Consider the following 9,329-nt stretch of genomic DNA (forward strand, 5'->3'; position numbering starts at 1 on the left):
ATATATATATATATATATATAAAATCAAGTAAAAGAGCTATCTCAGATTAGTCAATAATAGCCATGGAAGCTAGCAGACATAGCATCACATCATTCTCATTTTATAATTTACGTTTTAGTGCAAACAAAGTCTTTACAGCTCTTGGCTCCAGGGAATTATTCAATATTAATAAAATAGGATTTTACAATACAGATTTAAAGGTTACTCTTTTATTGCATATTGTTTAAGAACATACTGTGGTAGTAGTTATGATAAGGTCTCAGGTCATGATGCTTAAATGATCTAATATTCAATATATATATATTTACCTCTTACATTTCTAAGCATCAAATGGTACTTCATTAATATAATAAATTGAAATATAAGCAATATCTATATTAAAATACCTAAATATAAATAACACGCATTGAGCAAAATAATTGTTCTTTTACAATGGTAGTTCAAACAACCTTAGTCAAGAGCTGTCAAGCCTTTAGAAATAGATAAACCTATACATTGCTTTGTGTCAAATGCTTCTTTATTTTTCAATTGAAGGCCACTTTCAAACAAAGCAATTTACACATGACAGAATGACATCAAGTCTTATCACAAGATTAAATAAGTTCCAACTAAAAAATGTAAAATTAACTTAATTAAGTGGGAAACAAATAGGTCGTTTGATTGTACTTCTTCGTCCATCAAACAATAATTAATATAACAATAATAATAAAAAAACAAAAGTACCCACACAACTACAGTATACTTAGGAAATAAAGTACTAATAAACAGTTGTAATATTACAACCACTGGTATAATATAAATCTCTGATATAACATTTGTTGGTGAAATCAAAAATGCATGAATGTTACAATATTACACCTGGCTGTGCCTACTATTATGGGGTGGCAATGAGATGTGTGTACTTCATAAATATTGTGTGCTTCATACATTGTCTGCAGAAACTGCACAGGTCATACATGTTCACATCATAAACACCTGGATAACGTGTGCCTTGTCAACATGCATACTAATAACTCTTCTGAGTGCAACATGATCAAAACAAGCCCAAAAAACAACATAGGGCAACCTTTAGGAGTGTGTGTGTGCGTGTGTGTGTGTGCGTGTGTGTGTGTGTGTGTGTGTGTGTGTGTGTGTGTGTGTGTGTGTGTGTGTGTGTGTGTGTGTGTGTGTGTGTGTGTGTGTGTGTGTGCGAGTGTGTGGTGACAGGGAAAAATAAGAGAAGGAGGGATTGGTCGCATACAGTATACACACATTTACTCAATTTGCTAAACCACGCCATGTATTTACAGTATGTACATAAAGTGTTGCTGACATCATTATCATTTAGTGCTGTACTATATTATATCATCCAAGAGATGAGGGGTACCCACCCAGTCCAGTGTCCTTGGCTCGGACGCAGCCATGATCATGCACATGAACTGTTTCCCTGTTCTCTTATCTAGTGGGTAAATTGTAGTTGGCGTGAACCCTTTGTTGCTCTCCACAAACTCACACAGCTGATTATAGATTCTGGGGTACTCGTGACGTAGGAAGACTCCCCTGGTCCTGAGCTCACGCTGGATATTGACGAAGCACACTTCTCTGGCTTTCCTTCCCTCCTCCCCCTCCTTGTCAATGTCCGGAGTGCCTGGAGGCGGAGTGAGGATGAGGGTTTCCATTTCGCTATCTTTCCTGAGTACCTTTTTGTCAGGGCTTGAGGAGGCCAAGGATACCTTTGCATATTTTCGCACTGTTGGTGCTTGGACCCTTGGTGAAGGTCTGTTAGGCACTAGTTCACCGACAGCCACGGATACATTCAGAAGGAAACATTCATTGGGGTCGTACTCGTTACCTGCGTGCTGTAGTTCCTTGCAGTATTCACCGAGGTTGTCCCTGAAGCCGTCCAGCTCTCTGAGAGATAGGTATGTGGGAGACATTAGGAGGCTCTCCAGCCCAACTTGGAGAAAGTTGTCAGCTGTCTCCGGATTAGCAAAACCAAGAAAGAGAACGCCTCTCCCTCTGGAGAGGAAGCCAGCTTTAGCAACGCGAGAGAAGGCTTTGTGGATCTCCGAATTCTCTCTGCAGAACTTTAGAGTGTGTCGACACACACTGTTCACGCGGCCGTACAGACAGGTGTCTTTATGGATCTCCCAGTCATCCCTGCGACAGTTTCGTGAGCAGTAGAACGTATAGCAACTGTGGCATGATTTGAAGTACAAGCAGGCGTTGAACATACTCTCAATCCGGTTGCACTTCTTGTTAGAGCACACCATAGTGTCGTCGTCATCAGTGCTATGGTCGGGAGAACATTCTTCTGCACTCCTTTGTAAAGCATCAAACCCACTGTCAGGGTCTTTGATTGTGTCCGGGCTGGATTTAGAGGATGGAAGCTGTGAGTTCAGACATCCTACATTTTCAAGTCCAGAAGATCCTCTGTCTTTGTCGTCATCTTCAGTAATGAGTTGTTTCAGCTGGTCTAAAATGTCTATGCTTGACTTTCTGCTAGTGGGTGGTTTGTAATCAATAACCAAATCAGCTAAGAGTTCATCCAGTTGCTCAAGACTCTGCTGGAGGGAGAAGTTGTTGTGTTTCCTTTCTTTGGTTATGCTCGGTGTATTTTGTGGCTGCTTGTGATGCATTACTCTGGGAGAGGGTGTCTTTTCCTCATCCAACGTATCCCAGCTGACAGAGTGCACATCACGCTGTTTTCTGTTGCCTGCACATATGTCATTATCTGTTATGGTGATCTCAGGAGTTACAAACCAGTGCCCACTCTTGGTATTCCTCCACGGATTGCTTGAGCCCCTCTCTAACGAGCTTTCAGAGAGTGAAAGGGCGGCGTAGCGCCTTGGTGAACTCGACAGGTTAAGTATAACAGGTTGAGATGTAACTTCAGATGATGCTGCTTGCTTTGCTTGGTGAAACAGGTTCTCATAGCTCCGTCCACGAGGCACAGATTGCTCTCTGTCCTGCCGTGGATATAGAATATTGTCCCAAGACTTGGAGTGGTTTCTGACCTCTGCACCTAGTCTACTTGTCTTCACACAGCTTTTAGTAAACCATGGGGGTATACTGGGCTCTTGCCTTACTCTCAGTGGTGTGTGCTGGGAGGACTGGTTAGAGTAACCAGATATACTTGAGCGATACCAGTCATCTGAAAAGGCCTGCGACATTCGAGGGCGTCGACGACCCTCCGTATAGTATGGCCTTGGTGGAAAGTACTGCTCCTCAGGAGAGCATGGTTTGGAATAAAACAACTTTGGGTTACTCATATGGTATGGATTGAACCGGCTGTCCTCTCCATAGAAAGATCTAGACAGTGGGCTTTGAGAAAAGTATGATCCTGCCTCACTGGTGGAGTAAGGCCTACTATATACAGAGTGGGCTGGCTCTCTGTTGGAAAGGTTTTCAGTGTAATACGACCTGACAGGAAGTGTGTGCACCCATCGAGTCCTTGGATCATACTGACTAGTCATTGTACTACCATGGCTGGTCAGACTGGACCGGTCGTCCTGAAAGTATGCTCTAGAATAGGGATGGACTGGATACCGAACAGGGTCCTCTGTATAGAAAAACTTGGTTGGTATGTTAGGATTTGAGTAAGCTCTTTGTTCCTGACTCAGATATGGTGCTGTCGGTGACGGCATTCTGTGCACGTCTAGATGCTGGTATGAGATTGGAGACATGCTGGTGGTATAGTGATATCCTTGTCTAAAATCTCCACTGTAGCATTCGCTCGGAGTGGGCGTTGGTGAGGAGGCAATCTGTCGAGGTACATACAAACCTCTACTGCTACTGGCCTGGGAGTATCTCTGCCAAAGATGCTCAGGCCGTACATTGGGAATCTGCCGAGATGTGTGCTGTAGTACAGCAGCATCTGGTTTAATGTCCACACGGCATCTGACATGAGGGGTTAGGGCTGGTTTATCGGGTTTATCCTCGTTGAAACAGTCTGAAACATAGAGGGGAGACTGAGGCTGCAGTTTGATAGGATGCACCTCATTCAAAAAAGCCCTGTTCGAGGAGGAGTAGGGTTCTCGGTTTGTTTCAGAAGTCCTCAAGGTATCTGACGCAACCTGAGGCACATCCCTCCCCTTCCGGGCTCCTGGAGGAGACACAGAGATGGGCACAGGAGTGAGGGTGGACTTAATTCTTGGAGCGCTTCTAGATCGTGTTCTCTTTTTCGAGTCTGACCATGTAAGATGGCTGGTTTTGTCCTGGGTGGTGTGCTGCTGGAACAGCCTGGTGTTGAACAGATCGGGAGAGGAAAAGCGAAGGTGCCCCGGTTGATCCAGCCCATTCCACATTAGATCTTTGTTTAATGTCTGATGCTCGGCCCTCTTGTAAGGGTACTCCATTGAGGAAGAGAGGGACCGCGGGTCGTCCAGGGACTCAATAAAGTCAAAGCTACGGCAATGTCTTTTGTTGATGATTTCTGGTTTGTCGATCATTTTCAAGTCACATTTCCGGGAGGAGTGGGGCGAAATGGAGGGGTCGGGGATGGGATTTAGAGTGAAGTCCCGAAATAGAGTCGATGCCAGTATATCAGGGGGATGCGTTCGTGTCATCCTAATGAGCCTTCGATGCTCTCCATTCAGTGTGATTCAAGATCAACACAGCCTGTGGAAACAAAGAGGGAGAAAAAAACAAATACACTTCAATGCAATTTTTATGTACAGATGTGAGGCAAGAGAAAGTAAGTAGTTTACAGCAGTTGTAGGATCAGTTTATGTTTGACTGTAAACCAAATCTCTATACACATTTTTAAATCATCTTAACACTTTTATTTAAAAGCATGTATAAAGCTGGATAAGATGTAAGAGAATCTGTAAAACAACTACCTGACCCCATTATACAGCCGCCTCTGTAATGATGAGTGGGTTAAAATTTAACAGATGTAGTTGCTCATTTACTAACCAAATTAATGTCATACCAAAAGACACAATGCAACGTTGTATCTGAGCAATGTGACAATAATTCATTATTTTAAAATCTTTAGATAATTTAGCATATTTGAGAGGGCTGTTTGTATGTAATCAAATCACAAAAACTGGCAAGACATGGCCTTTAAAGGTGCTCTAAGCAAAGGCATGCCTTTTTTAGGCTACATTTGTTGTCACATACAGCTCCTCACCATCCGCTAGCTGCCTGTCCCTTGAACACTATAACAAACAGTGTTCCAGCCTACAACCGGCAAGAAGGAGTTGGTGCCATCACCGCAGCAGCGTTATCATGCAGGCTACTTCCACAATGCACGTTCATGACTCAACCAACTCCTTCTTGTTGGTTACAGGCTAGAACGCTGTTTGTTATTGTTCGTGGTGCAGGTTGGTGCAGTTTGTTTTTGTTGCCATTTGCCATTTGTCTGCAGACACTGTGTTCTTTTACAGTGTGTTCTGGGGACAGGCAGTTAGGGGATAGTGAGGAGATGTTTGCTATATGTGACAAAAGACGCTGTAGCCTAAGGAACACGTGACATTGCTTAGAGCACCTTTAATTTGATTGGACACTGTTTGCTAAAAAAGGGTTTATACATTATTGTACATTGCTAACTAGAAGGTGTCTTTATTAAAAGAAAATGCAAAACATAACTTGCATGATATAATACCAAACTGCTGATATTGATTTTTTTAACTTGCTCACAATTAAACAGGGTTGTAGACAATAATATCAAAGATATTTTAAACTATTTCTGATAAAAATATACCATCATCTATGACAAATTGCATTACTGCAGCGTCTTGGTTTACAGTTACATATTATAAACAAATTTACAATAAAAAATTAGTTTGAGTTTCAGTAAGTGGCCATCCTTGTTTTTAATTGTTGTTGTTTTTAAATGCAGTGCAATAAAGCATTTCTGTTTTCTAATGTTTGAATTATTCACATCTTATGAATAAATAATATACCGACAACTGCAGAACCAATCTCTGCCTGAATATCCAAGGCCTTTTAAATATTTTTGTCGACAAACTGATTCCGTTTCAACAATGGATTTATATGTCACACACACACATGGGCTTCCTTGTTGGCACCAACCTACGAGCTAACCCTGAGTTACCATCTGTTCATCATGATGAGAGAAGATCGACCAACCACCTCCCTGCCACGCCTCCACAACACACCTAAATACCCCGTCCTTTCACACATGACCAAGCGCGACAGTCAAACCAACACATTATTCGCTGCTTTGCTTGGTCCCCTTCTTCCTTTTTCAATTTATTGTTTCAAAGACATATTATAAGATACCTGTGTGTGTATTTTGCTGCTCTTAATAAAAAGAAAAGCAGCTGCAGTTGCATATAAGGATTATTTATTTGATTTAAAAAGATTTACTTGACTGCGGGTCAGTGGGTAAACACATAGCAAATTGATACCACATCACATAGTTCTTTGGCAAGATGGATTACCTAAGTTTAGGATTGTTAGCTGTACATGCAGTATCAGCTTTTCCTTATAATTATCATGTTGATTTGTCCAATTACTTGCAGTATAGTAATAAGTACTTTTGTATTCCTGTTATAGTGTTCCAGCTGCAATGCGTTGTAGTTTGGGAGCAGATGTCCACACCTTTTAAAGGTGTCCTGCAAAACCGTTTTTACTTGCATTTTTTAAAAATATTTTAGGTCCATATGTGTTTGTGTTATGTTGTGGATTTAAAAAAATAACTGCTACCTCCTCTGTCAACTCTAGCCACTGAAAAGAAAAAAGTAGAGAAATCAGGCTAATTACAAAAGCTGGTCAGTCTGATGTCATATTGCCTGAGCTCATTACTATTCATGAGCTTGCCCACTTCCGCTGGGTAAAGGATCCTGATAGCCAGGCTGTCATTGGCTAGCTGTTAGCCAATCAGAGTCAAGAAGCAGCTTAGCTCGTTGAATTTGATTGAGAACTGGCACAAATCGAGCTGTCTTCCTCGGCGTTCTATACACCGCTAGAATGTTTAAGGCCAGTATAGAACCTGCAGGAAGACAGCTCGATTTGTGCCAGTTCTCAATCAAATTCAACGAGCTAAGCTGCTAAGATGCCATGGTTACAAGGTAACCATGGCATTTTTTCCCACAAAAAATGTTACAGAGTCCTTTACAGAGGCCCTCAAGAGAACTTCAGACATTACCACAAAGTAATGCGTGTGGCAGGACATCTTTATATTCTGAAAATAACTAATGTTTCCCACAAGTCGGCTGTTATTAAAATTACAGGTTCCACACTGTACTATTATCAGCTGTTCTATCACTGTTGGGACTAATGATCACTAATGTCTAATTGACGGTTGAGTGTCAAACTATCTGGAACTTATTTTGTGTCAGCTGTGCCAATATAGCAAGAATAAATGTATTATTAATATCTTATCAGTGAAGAATAAGTAAACAAAGATGGGCTGCATATTGAACGTAAAACTACATGTCATTAATTAGGAAAAAAAGTTGCTTAAATCCATCTTACTTTTAATCTTCATAAACTCTAAATAAATGAGGCGAGGTGTCAGCAGAATGGAAAGGGCCTTAATGAGTCTTCCTTTCATTACACAGCATTAAAAATAGGCCCAAAAGGGTGCAGGATCTGAAGAGTCAACATTCAGTGAGTTCACCTGCACAATTTGTATTATCAAATTATGTTGTTAAATGAGATATGAATGGGTGTGCAAGGATACGGTGCCTGCAAAGCTGCTGTACAAGCCTCAATGGGAGTTTATACAATTCACTTTATAAATGCCCACAAGAGATTAATAAAATACTAGAATTAATTATGTGGGTCTACAATAGGCCACTATAACATCACTACTGACCACTGCTGGAACACTTCTAAGTATTTTTCTTTTTCCAAAGTATAGTGATAATGTGTTAATGATTTAGGATGAAGGTAAGACAAAATAGCACTTTTTGTTTAAATTAGACAACAGAACAAGAAGCTTAGACTAACTAAAGGCATGCATTCTTCCCTCTGCTTCCTCTTGGTCTGAGGCTATTCTGGAATAGATGGACTACACTTTCTTGGTATAAAACCACATGCCACATACTGTCTCCATGGCTACAGCACTCAGCCAAGAAACCATGAAACACTCCTGGAGTTGCACACCAGGGCACAATATCAGTCTGGAAAAAAGAGCACTGCCAACATTGTGAATTTCTTTAATATTGTCTGAGTGGGCAAAAATCAAGTGCGATTTGATCAAAGGAAGCACCAATGATATTGATAATAGCTTACTTATAGAGCCAAAGGGCTGTATTTCTGTGCTAAATTTTGTTGTATTCTGCTTGCGGTTTCATATTATTTGGGATTTTATTCATTTGCTTGCCAGTTTGTAACTAGAACTTCGACTGTTAATTAAGCCTATTCTGCCATTTTGCAGGCTTTTCCAGACAATAACAAATGTGATGTAGATCCGCCTGGAACCTCCCGATGGGGCCACGGCAAGGCGCATTCAGCCTTACCGTTCCCACATCGCCTAACGTTACTTGCTGTAACGCACTTCGGCCCCCCTTTTTATTTTGATGCTGCGGCACAATATCGGCCCTCCATCCTCCGTAGCTGGCCGACCTAACGCCTTGGAGTCCGGAATGGCATCATTTGCGGAGAAAGAAAGAAGCAGGTTCTAACCAGGACAGAGCCCACCGGAAAAGGGGGGATATGACTTCGGCCAAGTTTGGAAATGAAAGATTTGACGAGCTAACAAAGGGCCTTACCGTGTCGCCAGAGAGTAGTTGGGATGCGGTGGACATGGTGAAGAAGCGGCCTGTCCTCCGCGAGACCGAGCAGCTTCAGCCGTAGCCTACCGCACCTGTCGCGAGCCTGCCGGAGCCGAGCACTTGTCCTTCCCGCTGCCTTTACATGTTGTCTACTTCACCCGGCGATGCTCTCTTGCGTGTGTGTGTGTGTATGTGTGTGTGTGTATGTGTGTGTATGTGAGTGTGTGTGTGTGTGTGTGTGTGTGTGTGTGTGTGTGTGTGTGGTGGTGTGTGTGGGGGTGTGTGTGTTGTGTGAGGTGTGCTGTCGTGTGTGCGTGTGTGCTTTGTGTGGTGTGTGATGTGTGAGGGAGAGAGGAGGGGAAGAAGGAGGTGGTTCTGAGCCTGCGCTTGTGCGCGTGCCTCTGGAGGCGTGGCTGTGCGTGTTTTTATGAGGAGCGAAGGAGGAGGGGTCGGGGGTGTTGGAGGAGGATGGGGCGGGTGTTCAGTGTCGGCAATGCGGTCTCACCGTTCTTTTTTTTTTAAACATGGAGCCCTAGAAGGACAACTGCATGGGTATTTCCGGTTTAGCCCCTGGTTGTTTGGTTTTCACGCAGTGTAAGGTGCTTTTTGCATTCAGCTTCACCGCGAGGCAAAGCCATTCTGGCATTTAGATTTTTAGA

The 9,329-nt window shown here is 42.4% G+C and overlaps 1 protein-coding gene across 1 annotated transcript; it reads right to left on the minus strand.

Moving 5' to 3' along the window:
- Positions 1-198: 198 nt before the first annotated feature.
- Positions 199-8,920, minus strand: unm_hu7912 (un-named hu7912). Its single transcript, XM_032516574.1, has 2 exons — positions 8,668-8,920; positions 199-4,600 (listed from the first exon to the last, which is right to left on the minus strand). The coding sequence occupies exon 2, from the start codon at positions 4,546-4,548 to the stop codon at positions 1,336-1,338; it is 3,213 nt and encodes a 1,070-aa protein (XP_032372465.1). The 5' UTR covers positions 4,549-4,600; positions 8,668-8,920; the 3' UTR covers positions 199-1,335.
- Between the last annotated feature and the right edge of the window lie 409 nt (positions 8,921-9,329).

Source organism: Etheostoma spectabile, chromosome 5, assembly GCF_008692095.1.
Source record: "Etheostoma spectabile isolate EspeVRDwgs_2016 chromosome 5, UIUC_Espe_1.0, whole genome shotgun sequence".
Lineage (NCBI taxonomy): Eukaryota > Metazoa > Chordata > Actinopteri > Perciformes > Percidae > Etheostoma > Etheostoma spectabile.